General features: G+C 50.1%; 1 protein-coding gene across 1 annotated transcript; it reads right to left on the bottom strand.

The window, feature by feature from the left end:
• Nucleotides 1-4,180: 4,180 nt before the first annotated feature.
• EEF1G (eukaryotic translation elongation factor 1 gamma) lies at nt 4,181-14,242 on the bottom strand. Its single transcript, XM_024748785.1, has 10 exons — nt 14,171-14,242; nt 12,910-13,068; nt 12,157-12,220; nt 11,858-12,000; nt 11,205-11,348; nt 9,406-9,535; nt 8,832-9,036; nt 4,876-5,048; nt 4,658-4,782; nt 4,181-4,418 (listed from the first exon to the last, which is right to left on the bottom strand). Exons 1-10 carry the CDS (start codon nt 14,180-14,182, stop codon nt 4,260-4,262), a joined length of 1,314 nt encoding a protein of 437 aa, XP_024604553.1. The 5' UTR covers nt 14,183-14,242; the 3' UTR covers nt 4,181-4,259.
• Nucleotides 14,243-14,248: the final 6 nt, after the last annotated feature.

The raw sequence follows: 14,248 nt of genomic DNA, 5'->3' as shown, positions 1-14,248 counted from the left end.
TCCTGACAGTAGGAGTGCATGGGGTACGGGCACAGGAACCGCCACTATAGGACAGCCAACAACACTCTAGGCAACTCGGTGACTCAGGTCCTGAATACAGGCCAATGGGCAGGAAAGCACCCCGTGGCTGTCCTGTGAATCAGGGGAAATGCAGATCTCCCTGGAGAATGACTGGCCAGGGTCCCGCTATAACCAACTCTCCCTTACACCTAGAAAGCTTCCGATCCCAGTGTGGGCCCCACATCTTTCGATGAGCACCCTAACCTCCCTGGTCTAGCTTCCACTCCTGCCTGGCCTTGGCAACCCCTCTGCCCTCAACTCTGTAGCCCCCCCTACCCTCCAATGGCTCCCCTGCCCTGCCGTGTCCCCTCGTTTACCCCTTGGCTCTGCCCATCCTCACTATCCACCCCAATCCAGGCAGAGCCAGCCAAACGATTGCAAAAGGGCTGAGCCAGCGGGAGAGGCCCTCACATGACAGCTGTTCCTGCTGCGGAGGGGAGGGGGCAGCTGGAAGTAGAGGGAGGCACATTCCATGGGAGATCTGATCAGAAATAGCCCCAAACCCTTAATGACCATCCAGCTCCCGCTCAGCGCAAGGCCTGCCCACCGTGTAAAACAAAGTAAGGTCAACAGGCTCCCTTTGGAATCCTGAGGAAATCAGCAAAACAAAAGGGGGCGGCTACATGAGGGGAGAGGGCTACAAGAATGAAAAAGATCCAGGAACATGTAGAGATCCAGGGTCACCAAGGATACCTTTGCCACTGAACCAGCCCCACCTGCCCAAGGTATTCTCTCTCTTACAAGAGATTCAAATGAATACAGGGCTACTCCCCAGCAACCACCATTACCCCCACTCCACCCACCCCTTGCGTGCTGAGGCACTGGGACACCCCAGTCATTCCACTGGAGTAAAACAACAGCCTTCTCTGGGAGCCATGCCAGCCTGATTAGAGCAAACAGACAAGAGCAGGTGGCATAGTTTCTCTAACCTTTCTGGAGCACCAATATTTTAGCTCCATAGCATTAGGGGAAGAATAAATAAGGTGGGTGCCCCAGAATTACATTCAAACATACAGAGAGGGGACTTCCCTGCTGGTACAGTGGTTAAGAATCCGCCTGCCAATGCAGGGGACACGGGTTCCAGCCCTGGTCCGGGAAGATCCCACATGGTGCGGAGCAACGAAGCCCGTGCGCCACAACTCCTGAGCCTGCGCTCTAGAGCCCACGAGCCACAACTACTGAGCCCATTCGCCACAGCTACTGAAGCCCACGCACCTAGAGCCCATGCTCTACAACAAGAGAAGCCACTGCAATGAGAGGCACGCGCACCGCAACAAAGAGTAGCCCCCCTCGCCGCAACTAGAGGAAGCCTGCGCACAGCAGCGAAGACCCAACGCGGCCAAAAATAAAGAAAATAAATTTATTTTAAAAACCTAAAATCCAAAAAACATAGAGGACCAAAGCAAGTTGAGGAAGTTACAGTGTCCTGCAGGTACCACTGATGGGGTGAGCCAGGTAAGCCACAGTCACTCAGGAACACCCACCTGATGTGTGGAGGGAAAGTTCGGGTTCTGAGGACATGCCATGAAAGGTTGCCATGAAAATCACGGTATTAATTTCAGAAATGACTGGGTGGAGTCTTCAAAGCGCTTCACTCCTCTCCCTTCAACATTCTAGACCCTTCCCCCACCCTTCAAAAGGGGAAGTGGCACATTTGGGGCATGCGGGCAGCTGGTGGGATGGACGGGACCGACCCAGTGTGAGCACCAGATGTCCAGCTCCAACCAGGACATGAAGAAAAGACAACCTAGGTCTTTCTTGGAAGAACTTTAAAGGCTTTTGACTTTTTAATAAGTGACTTAAGCAGAAACGCCAACAAAGCTAAAATAAACAGCCGCTTATAACCAGTTTATAACTGGTTTATCTACGAGCTAAACCAAGTCTCGGCCTCCCATTCACACTCCAGCCACTGTAGATTGTATCTGCAGTCAAACGCACGTCTGAGCCCCGGCCCCCTCTCCAGTTTCTCACCCTCCCTTTCTGGAGGCTCTGAGATTTTGCTCCGTAAGTGGTTGAACTAGCCTCCTCCTCCCCCCATCCCATCCCACTTCTCCAAGATCCTGCCCTGTCCTCAGCTCTCCACCCACTCGCAGCAGCCCCTTCCCTTTCCGCCCCGCGACCCCAGCCCCTGCCGGGCTGAGCAGCACCGTGGGCCCGGGGACGCCAGCTGCACGGTGAGCCTCCCCGGCACGTCTGGAAAACGACCCCACCGCGCGAGACGTCCCCACGGCGCAGGCTCACTGGCTGTGGCTAGCGAGCCGGGCGGGGCCAAGAGCGCCCCCACCCCGCACTGGGAGGAGCGGAGGGCGGGGCGGGCGCGCGGAGGGCGGGGCGGGCGCCCGGTAGGATCCTGGAGAGATCCCGAGTCCTCAGGCGGTGCGGTGGTGACTCACGGCTCCCCGGGGCAGGGCGGGGACCGACCTAACTACAGCTGTACTCCCCCTTTCCCCGCCCCACATCTGCCCTAGAATCTCCTGATGTTAATCTCTTTCCTGCCCAACCCGGCAGGGTAGAGGCCCCCCACCCTTTGGAGGCCAACAGCAAACCTTCCTGAGACCACAACCCCCTCTCCTCTGGGCCTCCCACCCCACCTCCTGCTTGTGGGTCCTGGCCCTCCCCCAATCGCAGGCCTGGCCTCAACCAACCTGGCCACACTCCTCGGCACCAAACCGCCAGAGCTAGAGGCACAAGAAGCGGGACGTGTTCTCTCGGGCCTAACCCCGCAAACCTACTTGCACAGCTCAATCTCTCTTCTCTCCATCTTCAGATTAAGGATACCAGGAAGGTCATGAAAATTACACAAGCCAAGGAGCAGAGGGTGTGGAGGGAAATGGAACCCGGGAGGAGTCTGACTGGTTCTGTGAGGCGCAAGCAACCAGCTCAGGGCACACCCTGGCCAGCACCTAGCACTTCTAGCTCCTATCCTCGAGGAGCCCAGAATGCTCAGAAACAAGACAGGTGGCAAGTCTGGAACCAACTCACAACTACCAAGGTGCAAATTCTGAGCAAGAATCAACCCATCCTCACCCAACTGGATTCCAAACCACCACTCTCCCCTGCCCATTTGTTCACAGAACCCCAACTGCAGTTAAAGTACCAGCGAGATTACAGTCCTACTCCCTCAAAAGCTAGCAGCCCCCACCTGTACTGGGAAAGATTACCTTCTTCCCCTCCCAAGCCAAGACCCCCTGCCCTTGCTTTGTGCTTGGACTTAAGGGATGGGAAAAAATAACCACTCAGAAAACCACAACCTGGAGACCTAAGCCTCAAAATGTGAATCAAACCAGGTTTCCAACTTCACCTGAGCTGTTAAATTTACAGAGAGATCCTTAATGCTCTTCAGAAGACACAGAAAAGACGATCAGAGTAGGGGGCAAGTTATCTCTGAAAAGGGTATAACAAAAAATTAAGCTCGAAGGAGAAAAAATAGCAACCACTGGTCTGAGCAGGGTTGTTAAAAGACATTTATGACTGCTCTACATTGCAGGAAGCGCTAGGGCGTGTTTAGGGTACAGGCTCCAGGGATACCCACTGGGTTCAAAATCCTGTCTCCACCACCTAAGATGTGTGATCACAGGCAAGTTGCTTAAATCTCTGAACCCCACTTCCTTGTTAGAAAGTAGGGATACCCTAGAGATGATCCGCAGCCAGGTTAGGGGCCACAGGCCGGTATCTGTTCCAAGGAGTCTCTTCTCGCTGTTTGTCTGAAGTGTTGAAACTATGACTCTTGGGATACGGCTGCTGCCCCACCTCACAGGTCAGTTGCGGGAAGTAGTGTTAAGTCGCTCTGCATGCTGTGCTCTCACACAATCGGCAGGTATTCTCCCCCTTCACGCGGGAAGGTCTGGAGTTAGGTAGTTGCAAAAGCCCCGTGCCACCACCTCCTAACTACATCCAATCTCTCCCAGCTAGGCTAGAAGATGGTCATCACAGGAGAGGCAAGGCAATTAAAAAAATAAAATAAAAAAATCAAAACTGAGGAGAGGCCTCTCTTTCTGCTCTTCTGAAGACTTCTCTCCTGCACAGGGAGGTCCTGCAGGTATACACAACACCCTGCTTCAACATATCTACTCCCCTTTGAAGAAGCCATCACCCACAAAGGAGGCAGGGCAGGAAAGGGTTCAATGTTCAGTTTCCTTTAATGACCCCCATTCTCCCTGAAGGGCAGGTGCGGGCAGCTAGGCGATGGCAGGAGATGTTCACTTGAAGATCTTGCCCTGATTGAAGGCTTTGCCCACATGCTGGAAGGCCCCATCCCAGGAAAAGTATTCTCGAACCAGCGTCTGGGTCTCCTCGCTGCTGGGATCCAGTTTCCGCCATGTGTATGACTCATAGTCCACCTGCCAATCTGGACTCAGCTGGGGAGGAAAAGCCAGGTAGAAGCATGTGGTCAGGCTATTGGCCGCTGCCCCACACCTGCTATTTCCAGCTCAGACACCCGTCATCAGACCCCAGGACTCCTGCGAACATGACAGCTCCTTCGTGGACACATTCCTTGAACTCTCTGGAATGCCCACCGGCTCAGGAATACGAGTGCACTTCCCAAATCCTCGCCCCGCCCTAAAGAGACAAGACCCCTCCCCTGCACCTTCCTCACCGGAAAGGCAAGCTCCTGGCCTCGGAAGACCCAGACTCCGGAAATGGAGCTGCTATTGTTGGTTCCAAACAGAATGACACTGGCAAAGGCATTCTTCCTCAGTTTGTCCAATCGCTGGAACATTCCTGAAGGGCAAGGAAGAACATTCAGCCTTTGAAATCATGTCACCCACCACCTTGTCTCCTCCCTTCCTCTTCCCAGAGCTACCCTCTGCTCACCAGTGATGAGGTTGCAGCTCATGAAGGTCTGGGTGAGCTCTTCAGGGAAGCGGTACTCGGAGTACCACAGGGACCAGCCATCTTTATCAAAGTGCTCCCAAAAGTACGGCAGCGCCACGGAGAGTGTGTCCTCGTTGGAGTACTTGCGCTTAAATTCATCCAACACAAAGGTACTGAATGAAGGAAAAAAAGCAAGGAGATCAAGGTGGAGAAGGTCCTACTGCGGCAACGTTGCCATGCTAAGAGAAACTAAGGGCATTTCCACTCAAATATACTGCGTTAAAGGTAGGGTCACTGGATTGGCAGATGTGTATCACCTTCCAAGGGAGGAGAGCTGGGGGGTATGAAAGGCGCCCAGGGCATTCCCGTATCCCCCCACCCCCAGCCTAAATATGCTTGGCACGTGGAGGGTGGGGCCCAGGATCTGCCCGAAGAAAGACACGGCGAGCTGCTGCCCCCTGGTGGAGACTCACAGCGAGGACTCCTTTTTTTTTTTTTCCTGGCCGGCCCCTCCCCGGGCTCTTATCCAAGAGTCACCCTCAGTTCCTGACTCACCCAAGTCGCTGCCCCCACCCCTCCCCACGACACAGGCCTCTTCAGGTTACACACACTATAATATGACGGCAATGTAAGTGAATGTTTGCAAAGGGCCTCCACCCCAAATCCTACACCCGTGTCCTTTAGTTACTCTGCTCAGAAACAAGTTCAGGTGATCTTTGAAGCAATCTGGCACACTGATCCAAGGATGCCAGCTTCAGAAGAGGAGAGGTGCCTCCCCCCATGGTAGAGCTTCTGTTTGTTTTTTTTTTTCTTTCCTTCCAAATATAAAAACACATACTGACTGAAGAAAATCACTCACTATGCCAGCAAACAAGATAACTAATATTTTAATGTATTTCCCACTAGCAATTTTCCAAAGATGATGCATGTAATTCTGTGCCTTACACAATTTGCTCACTTAATACTGCCTGGCTATCAAGAATGTTTTGCAGATGTTTTAATGGCTAAATAATCTTCTGCATGAATGTGCCATAAATCTATTAAACCCCCTTATACTGAATGTTTAATTGGTTCAGTTATTCATTAGCATATAATTAATGTCAACAAACCCTAGAGTCAGAGAATGTTACCATCCCTCCCTTTACCAATAAGGTTAAGTGGTGTGACTTGCTCACTGCTACAATGCAGCAAAGCAGAGAATCTGTCCTTTAACTCGAGGTCCCAGGTTCCTTCCCAAATGCACATCAGAGACCTCATCTGAGGTGCTTTACTTCCTCAACCACCCAAAAAGTAGGGCTGGGAGGGACTTCCCTGGTGGTCCAGTGGTTAAGACCTCACCTTCCAATGCAGGGGGTGTGGGTTCGATCCCTGGTTGGGGAGCTAAGATCCCACATACCTCAGGGCCAAAAAACCAAAACATAAAACAGAAGCAATATTGTAACAAATGCAGTAAAAAAAAAAAAAAAAAAAAAATTAGGGCTGGGGAGTTTTTCTTCACTCTCTCCTGAGCTGCTTGAACTTTATTATTTATGACCATGTGTCCATTTTTCTCCCCAAACTGACCACAGTTGGAAGACTGGGATTGATAGATGTATAAAATGGATAACTAATAAGAACCTGCTGTATAAAAAAATAAATAAAATTTTAAAAAAACCAAACAAATGACCACAGGCTTAGGGTAGCTGGAAGGTCTTAAAAGGACTAAAATTAACTCTGGACAAATGAGTCTTGTCTTTGAAGACATCACTTTTGAGTCATTAAGAATCCTGGGGAAAATCATCTTGGCAGCCCAGGAGTACACCATGGTAATGTAACGAATTAAGTACTAATAAGCACTCCCAAATGATACAAAAGAAAACAAAAGAAGTGCTGGGGCTTCCCTGGTGGCGCAGTGGTTAAAAATCCACCTGCCAGTGAACTTTTGTAGTGTTGGAAATGTTTTAAAATTTAATTTTTGTGGTTACACAGACCTATAAATTTAGTTAAAGGCATTGACCTATATACTTATAATGACAGAATTTTATTTTATTTTATTTTTTTTCCTTTGCGGTACGCAGGCCTCTGTTGTGGCCTCTCCCGTTGCGGAGCACAGGCTCCGGACGCACAGGCTCAGCGGCCATGGCTCATCGGTCCAACCACTCCGCGGCATGCGGGATCTTCCCGGCCGGGGCACGAACTCGTGTCCCCTGCATCGGCAGGCGGACTCTCAACCACTGCGCCACCAGGGAAGCCTTAACGACTGAATTTTATATGGAAAATTATACTTCGTAATGGAAATTATACTTCATAATGGAAATTATACTTCAATAAAACTGTTAAAAAAAAAAAAAAGAATCCACCTGCCAATGCAGGGCTCACGGGTTCAAGCCCTGGTCCAGGAAGATACCACATGCCACGGAGCAACTAAGCCCGTGAGTCACAACTACTGAGCCTGCGTGCCACAACTACTGAAACCCACGCGCCTAGAGCCTGTGCTCCGCAACAAGAGAAGCCATCGCAATGAGAAGCCCGCGCACCGCAACGAAGAGTAGCCCCCGCTTGCTGCAACTAGAGAAAGCCTGTGAGCAGCAACGAAGACCCAACACGGCCAAAAAATTAAAAAATTTATTTTTTAAAAAAATGCTAAGCTTATTAAAGATTTTAAGTTTACTGCCTGCTTTATTTTCTGCCCAGTGTACAGACCCAATATACATGAATATCTCTAGCTATTAGCAGTACCTGTGTTACAAGGGTGTACATAATTTGGGTTGGTTATCATAGCTTACTTACAGATACCAAATCCTGCTCACTCTTGACCTGCCCCTGTGCTAGATTCAAGGTAATCACTTTGGTTCAGAAAGGCATATATCCTTAAAAAGCAGCTGCGTTAGGAGCCTTCTTGTATGAAGTGCCTGGGAGTAAGAGCTCTCAGCTACACCCCAAGTTGCTCCCCAAATGGGGAAGCAGCGGTTCCTAATGGCAACCATCCAGTACTAGGTCGCTTACAAGTCCACATACTTCTTATTATGCCTACCACCAGTGTGCGCTCCTTCATCCCAAATACAAACCACTACAAAATGGGGAGGTCAAACTGCTGCATCCCAACAAACCAACTAGTGAAAGGATAGATGGCTTTAGGAAAGGCAGAATGGGCCAAGAAAAACAGAAAAGCGAACTAAGTGACGTGACCGTGGAAAAGACATTTCTCATATCGCTTGAAATTCTAATAAGATGACCCAGAGCAGTGACCGAAGAAAGATTTGATGGTAAACAACTGGGCAAGTACTGGCTGTCCCACTTTTTTCACACTAAAAATCCCCCCTTTACTGTATTCTTTCTTCCAGGAACCCCTATGGTGACTGAGAAGAGGACACAGACGACCACCCCATATACTTCCTTCTCCTTGTGGGCTTTAACTCCCCCACGCTGGGAAACAATAAACCAGACAGACACTACGTAGCCATGGTCATCATCCTTTCTCTTAAAGTGAGCGATTTTTATACAGGCTGATGCATCAAAACAGCAAAAAGACAATCAGAGGACACTGACATGGTGTCCACTGCCTCAGCAAAGCCAGCAGAGCAGAGCAGATGGAGGCTCTCTGCACTTTCTTCCTTCCCGCGCCCCTCAGTGTACTAGTTCCGAGCGTTCTCAATCTCAAATCCTAACGTGCGCACGCGAGACCAATCAATTCACCTCCACACCGGATTCTGGGCCCGGGGCCCACGTGCTTTCTTTGCTAGAAAGGGAGTTCTGATATCCTCAAATACCAGATGCATTAGGAACTTGTTTGCTACTTTCAAAAGTCACCCAACCCTTGACGGTAAAGTCAGGAAGCTGCTTTATTTGCAACTAAAATACATCTTTCAATTTTGTATGCACAACCTAAAATCCTAGGCCCTAGCAGTACGAGGGGGATGCAGAGGTGAGCACAGGCCCTCCTGGGCCCCACGCCCCCTACCCTCCACCATCCGTACCTCTTGGGCAGGTGAGCAAAGGGATCCTTGGCCTTCGGCTCAGCAGCCAGCGCCTGCTCACATTCATCCAGCTCCTCCTCGGGAGCAGGGGCAGCTGCCTTCTTCTCCTCTTTCCGCTCGGCCTGGGGCTTCTGCTTCTCTTCTCGAGAAGCTTTCTCTTTCCGTGGGGTGTCCTTTTTAGGCTGGCTCTCTGCAAACTTTTTAGCTGGTGCAAAGGGAAGGAGAAAAGTCAACGTCTGGTCTCTTTCCACAACCCTCCCAAGCCAGGCACAAGCAAAGTAACGGAGGAAAGCTGCTGGGCGGGAGCTAAGGGATCTGACGCTACACCGCCACCACCTCACAGTACATCCTGAGCAAGAATGCAACCCTCAGCAACACAGACACGTGTGTACACAAATGAGCGGGAGCACGTGTGTGCAGAAGACAAGCATCACCAAATACTAGCTGCTACGTGCGATGCCCTACGTTCTGTGGTCCACATAACCCAAAAGCTAGACGGGAAGTCAACGGGTTAAGACTGAGCAAACCAGTCCCCTGACCCTGCCGGCACGCTCCCCTACCTCCTCAGACTTACCATCAAATTGGGCCATTTTCTCACAGAGTTTCACCTCCCCCAAGACCGCCCGGAACTGGGGCTGGTTAATGCAGGTGAGGAACCAGCGGTTTGTATTAGGGAAGGCCTGGCGGAAAGAAGGCTCCAGAACCTGCCAGGATGCAAGAGTGGACATAAACTCAGCGGAGGGAAAAATCCTGACGAGTTTCCAGTCAGAGCCCCTTGTTTCTTTCCACACCAAAGCTCCAGCTTCCTTTCAGCCCCCAGGACACCAGCTTTCCCTGGAGGGCTACTGCCCACTTACCTTACTAATCTCTCTCCTGCAGTCCAATCCAATTTAATGGATGCTTGGTCCCACCCTCTATTCACCCGGTAGGAATATTTATATTGTGCCTTACTCCTTTTACAAAGCCATTTCATACCTATAATTTCACGTGTCAATAGAACTTAAAAGGCTGGGGACCAACAGAGAACTACGAACTATTCACTTTGCCAAGCAAATAATGAAAACTATCTATGTGAACTATGTGATATGTGAGAGATATATACATGCATCATCAAACTTCAGAAAAGTAAATATTCAACAGCAAAAAAGTTTATTTCAGAATAACAGGGTGCTTAAACTTGGCTTCGTGAAAAATTCATCTACCATTTTTTCGGTTTGCCAAGATCAGAGGGAAAATAATCCTGTCAAGGATACATCGCAGCCAGCTCTGTAATGCTGGTTCTGCAGTACTTGGGTTCAAATCCTACTCCACAACTTCCGGGCTACATTTCTTTCACCCACACAACAAGCAAAGACTCACTAAGGTCGTCCTTGTTATGCCCTGGCACAGGCTCTGACACGAAGTAGGTGCTTTTTTCTTTGCTGTTATCCCATTACTATTCTGGTCCAGCAACAGTCCAAGAGCTGCTGTTTAGGAACCAGCAATATGCCATCTTTAACCCAATAACCTCAACAGTGATTATTCCTACCTTGATTTTATGGCTTCCACAGTGGGGAAAAAGAGGACTAAATGAATCCACACACACCCTCCCCCCAACAACCAGTAAGTACTGAAGCCAAGAACTGATCCTAGTTCTGCCTCCAAAGATCTTGATGCTGAAGCTATCACCTCTACCTCTGTCTTCACAACTAAGCACAACCGGGCAACCTGAGAAACATGGGAACAAACTAAACGTATTAGCTGCCAAACAAATTAAGGGCAACAGAACAGGATCAAACTTCTCAGAAGGAGGGAAAGCAGTCGTGGTGTAAGAAGACAGGGTAGAGGGTCTGTGGAAAAAAGAGAACCAGGCACTTTCTTGACATAAGAGAAGCCATTTTTGGCCTAAGCCATTTTGTGAGCTGAACCTGCCTGTAATACTTGTCCTTGAACAGGTCTTTGTAATTAATGATCTTAAGGGAACAAAAGAATGCAGAAACTGGGAATTCCCTGGTGGTCGGGTAGTTAGGACTCCGCACTTCCACTGCAGGGGGCACGGGTTCGATCCCTAGTCGGGGAACTAAGATCCTGCATGCTGCATGACGTAGCAAAAAAAAAAAAAAAAACCAGGGCTTCCCTGGTGGCGCAGTGGTTGAGAGTCCGCCTGCCGATGCAGGGGACACAGGTGCGTGGCCCAGTCCAGGAAGATCCCACATGCCGCGGAGCGGCGCCCAGTTTTCCGTTAACACTGGTACTCAATCCTGGAATTCCTAAAGACTAGCTGTTGCCTCAGACTCCCTCACATCAGCAGGATACAAATAACCTGGCAGGCCTGTCACTCTGTTTCTAATGCCCACCTACCCTCTGTCAACCCAGATTCTTTACAAACTTCACCTGTTTATAAAGCCACAACAGGGTGCAGACAACTGTGATGTCAGCCAGCGTCACACGTTCGCCCACCAGAAAAGTCCTTGTCTTCAAGTGAGCATCCAGCAGCCCCAGAATTCGCCTCACCTCCTCCTTTGCATTCTCTGTGGCCTATTGATTTAAAATGATCAGACTTGGCAGTGGGTACCAAACCTTGTCCCTGCCCTTCTCCCCCAGTGATAGAACTAAGGTAGCTATTCCACTGAGTCCTGGCTCCTTCCAAATGTATCGCAAATGAAGCTCTCAACGTTAACTTTCTTCATGGCGCAGTCTGGCTTCATTTCCCACTGCACTGATCGTAGGCATGTATCTTTGAATTTTAGAAAGAACCTTAGAGGTCATCTGGTCTAACCACTCCCTTACCATTTGGTACAACCTTTCTAGAGCAGAGGCCTCTCCTCTGGCCACTCAGACCTCCCACCTCCACTGGGTCTGTCTGACAAAGAATCCATATACCATCAACAGCCCAGCGCTCCCAAGTGAAAGCTCAAAGATTAGGTATTTATTATCCACATATTCTTGGCATCACCCTTCCTCAATCTTTTTTATTTCTTCCTCCCTGATACTGAGGAGCTGACGCCACCCCTGCTCTTGGTTTCTCCCCAAGTTCCAAGGCTCACCTGCTTGCTGTGGTGCATGATGCCCAAGGTGGGGAACACCCAGGTACTGGCTGGGGGAACTATGTCGCTATCAGCAAAGCTCACCCACTGCACCACCTGGGCTGCTGCTTCGGGAGTACTTCCCCGCAGCTCCTCGTTGCTCACTGCAGAGGCGGAACGTAAAGGTCAGAACTTTGGGGCTGTGTCAAAGCCAGTGCAGGTCCCTGAAAATTCCTCTCCTTGCCCGCTCCAGCTCCCCTCACCCTCTCCTGCACCCCATCACCTCCAGACCTTCCCATTCCCCAGCCACTGCAGATTACCATAGTAGGCAATGGCATTGCTCTCGAACACACAGAATCCATCGTCACCCTCAAAGGCTGGAACCTGGGGACAAAGCAGTCATAAGTAAATACACAGCAGTTTCTCACTAGTCATGCCCCGGGACTCAATCATTTTGAATAAAGTTTTTTATATAAGGCTGAGAACCCTTGCTGACCAAACTCTTGACACTATCTGAAACTCAAGAACCAAAACTGTATGAGTAACTTGCCATCCCCTACAATCTGAACTCACATAAGAGACCCCCAAATTTTAGATGTTAGATATTTGTATATAATCTCAGTCAAATAAGCAAAAGGCAAGAAACCCGAGTCTGATATTCCTGTCTATATTATCCCAAGTATTATAGTACTCCCCCACTGCACTTGATCTCTTCTACATGTAGCATGGTTATTTATCTATCTCTATAAGCCTCTTGGGGCAAGAATTCTACTCATAGCAAACATCTGATCTATTTGCACTGAGATTAGTCAAAACTGATCCTCTCTCCCACAAATAAAAAGAAGCCTGTGAATTTCATAAGAAATGACTGAATAGCTCTGTACTATTTTTAACAACAAATAAATCACAACTGTCTCAAAATAAAAGTTTTTAAGTCTCTGAAGCGTGGAAAAAAAAAAAAAAAGTAACATGGAAAGCTCTCTTTTAAAGATGGAGGTCATCTTCAGAGTGATGGAATCTCAGTTCTCCTTGGGTTCTCAGGACCAGAGCTCCCTCTCCACTTCCCTACTCACCTTGCCAGCAGGAAATTTACGGAGAAACTCGGGGGTACGGTTGGTTTGGCCAAAATGGAAGTGGGGTGGTGCGGACAGCACGCGGACCTGAGCCCCGCTGTACTGAGCGGCAATGAGGGCCTTGAAGGCCCTCCAGTTTTCAGGATATGTGTACAGGGTCTGTGGGGAAAAGGCGGGGAATAAGCCATTAATGACTAGAAGGGTCCCAGTCCTAAGTGTTACCCGGCAACAACTTCCCCGAGTAATCCCAATCTGTTTCGACTCACTCTTTTACTCCCTTTGGTGAACCAGGTTAGTTCTTCAGTATCTGCAGTCTTGTGTAATCAGAGTCCTCCAAAATACGAGGACAGAACTACACACCAACTGCTAAATAAAGCTTGTTGACAGACGTGACCTTCCGTAAGGACGTCTCTGGAAGCGTTCTCTTCCCCTCAAATACACCTCTAAGAAATGCAGAACTTGTAGCTCCCTCAGATTCCATCTGCCGACAAATACACACCCCTCCCTTCCCAGAGCCCTTGTTCATTCATTGATGGTCACTGAGCGCCTGCTTACTCTACTGAGCCGCTCACCCTTCAAAAGCATCACCCTTGTTTCCAAGACACACACACCAACCAAGACATTTCCAAGTCCCCCTCCGAACAGCCACGAAGAGACCGAATGGCATCTTCTCTTCCTAAGCCAACTCCGTCTCCCTAAAAAACCTTTCATTCCTTGTCACGCGTACCATCCCTCCGGTCCTGTCCCGCAGTGAGTTCCCAGGGATTTCCTTCTCTCCTTCTATTAACGTGGCCAGCGGGGTCCAACTGGTCTGACTCCAGCGTCCGGAGACTCCTCTCGCTGCCAAACCTCCCCGCAGGACGACCCTTAACCGTGGCCCGCCGTACGTGCCCACAAAGACCCTCCTCTTCCCCTGTCCCTCCTGTTGCCCCACAAAACGGTCGCAAAAGTTCTGTCAACCTGCCCGGATCCCACGTCTCGAGAAGGCAACGAACCGAACTCCGTTCTCAGGTCCCAGACTGCCAGGATCTGGCATCCCTTTTCTCTTCTACCCCAGACCCTTCCACCTCTTTGGCCTCCCAGAGCCCCAGCCTCAGTTCCCCTCCGGGGCCTGGAAGCCCTACCCTCCAACAGTACGATCTCTAGACCCCGGATCAGTTCCCCACTCGGCTCCAGAAACCCTCTGACGCCGGCTGGACCCACTCCGGCAGAGGATGGCGTCGGATAGGGTGACCTGGATTGCCAGAGCCGGCAAACTTACCCCAGCCGCCATGGTGATTCCGCAGAGAAAGGGGGTGGGGCCCTCCGCGCTGCCGCAAAGTAAGCCGTCAGGGAGAGA

Source organism: Neophocaena asiaeorientalis, unplaced genomic scaffold (assembly GCF_003031525.2).
Source record: "Neophocaena asiaeorientalis asiaeorientalis breed wild unplaced genomic scaffold, Neophocaena_asiaeorientalis_V1.1 scaffold43, whole genome shotgun sequence".
NCBI lineage: Eukaryota > Metazoa > Chordata > Mammalia > Artiodactyla > Phocoenidae > Neophocaena > Neophocaena asiaeorientalis.
The sequence above is the reverse complement of the archived record's forward strand: the minus strand, read 5'-3'. Positions and strand labels throughout refer to the sequence as shown.

Coding starts and splice junctions, on each gene's coding strand:
- EEF1G (XM_024748785.1), bottom strand. Junction 9,536..11,204: donor TGTTGTGGCTTTATAAACAG/GTGAAGTTTGTA, acceptor GCATCCTGGCAG/GTTCTGGAGCCTTCTTTCCG. Junction 5,049..8,831: donor TTTGCTCACCTGCCCAAGAG/GTACGGATGGTG, acceptor TCCTTCATTCAG/TACCTTTGTGTTGGATGAAT.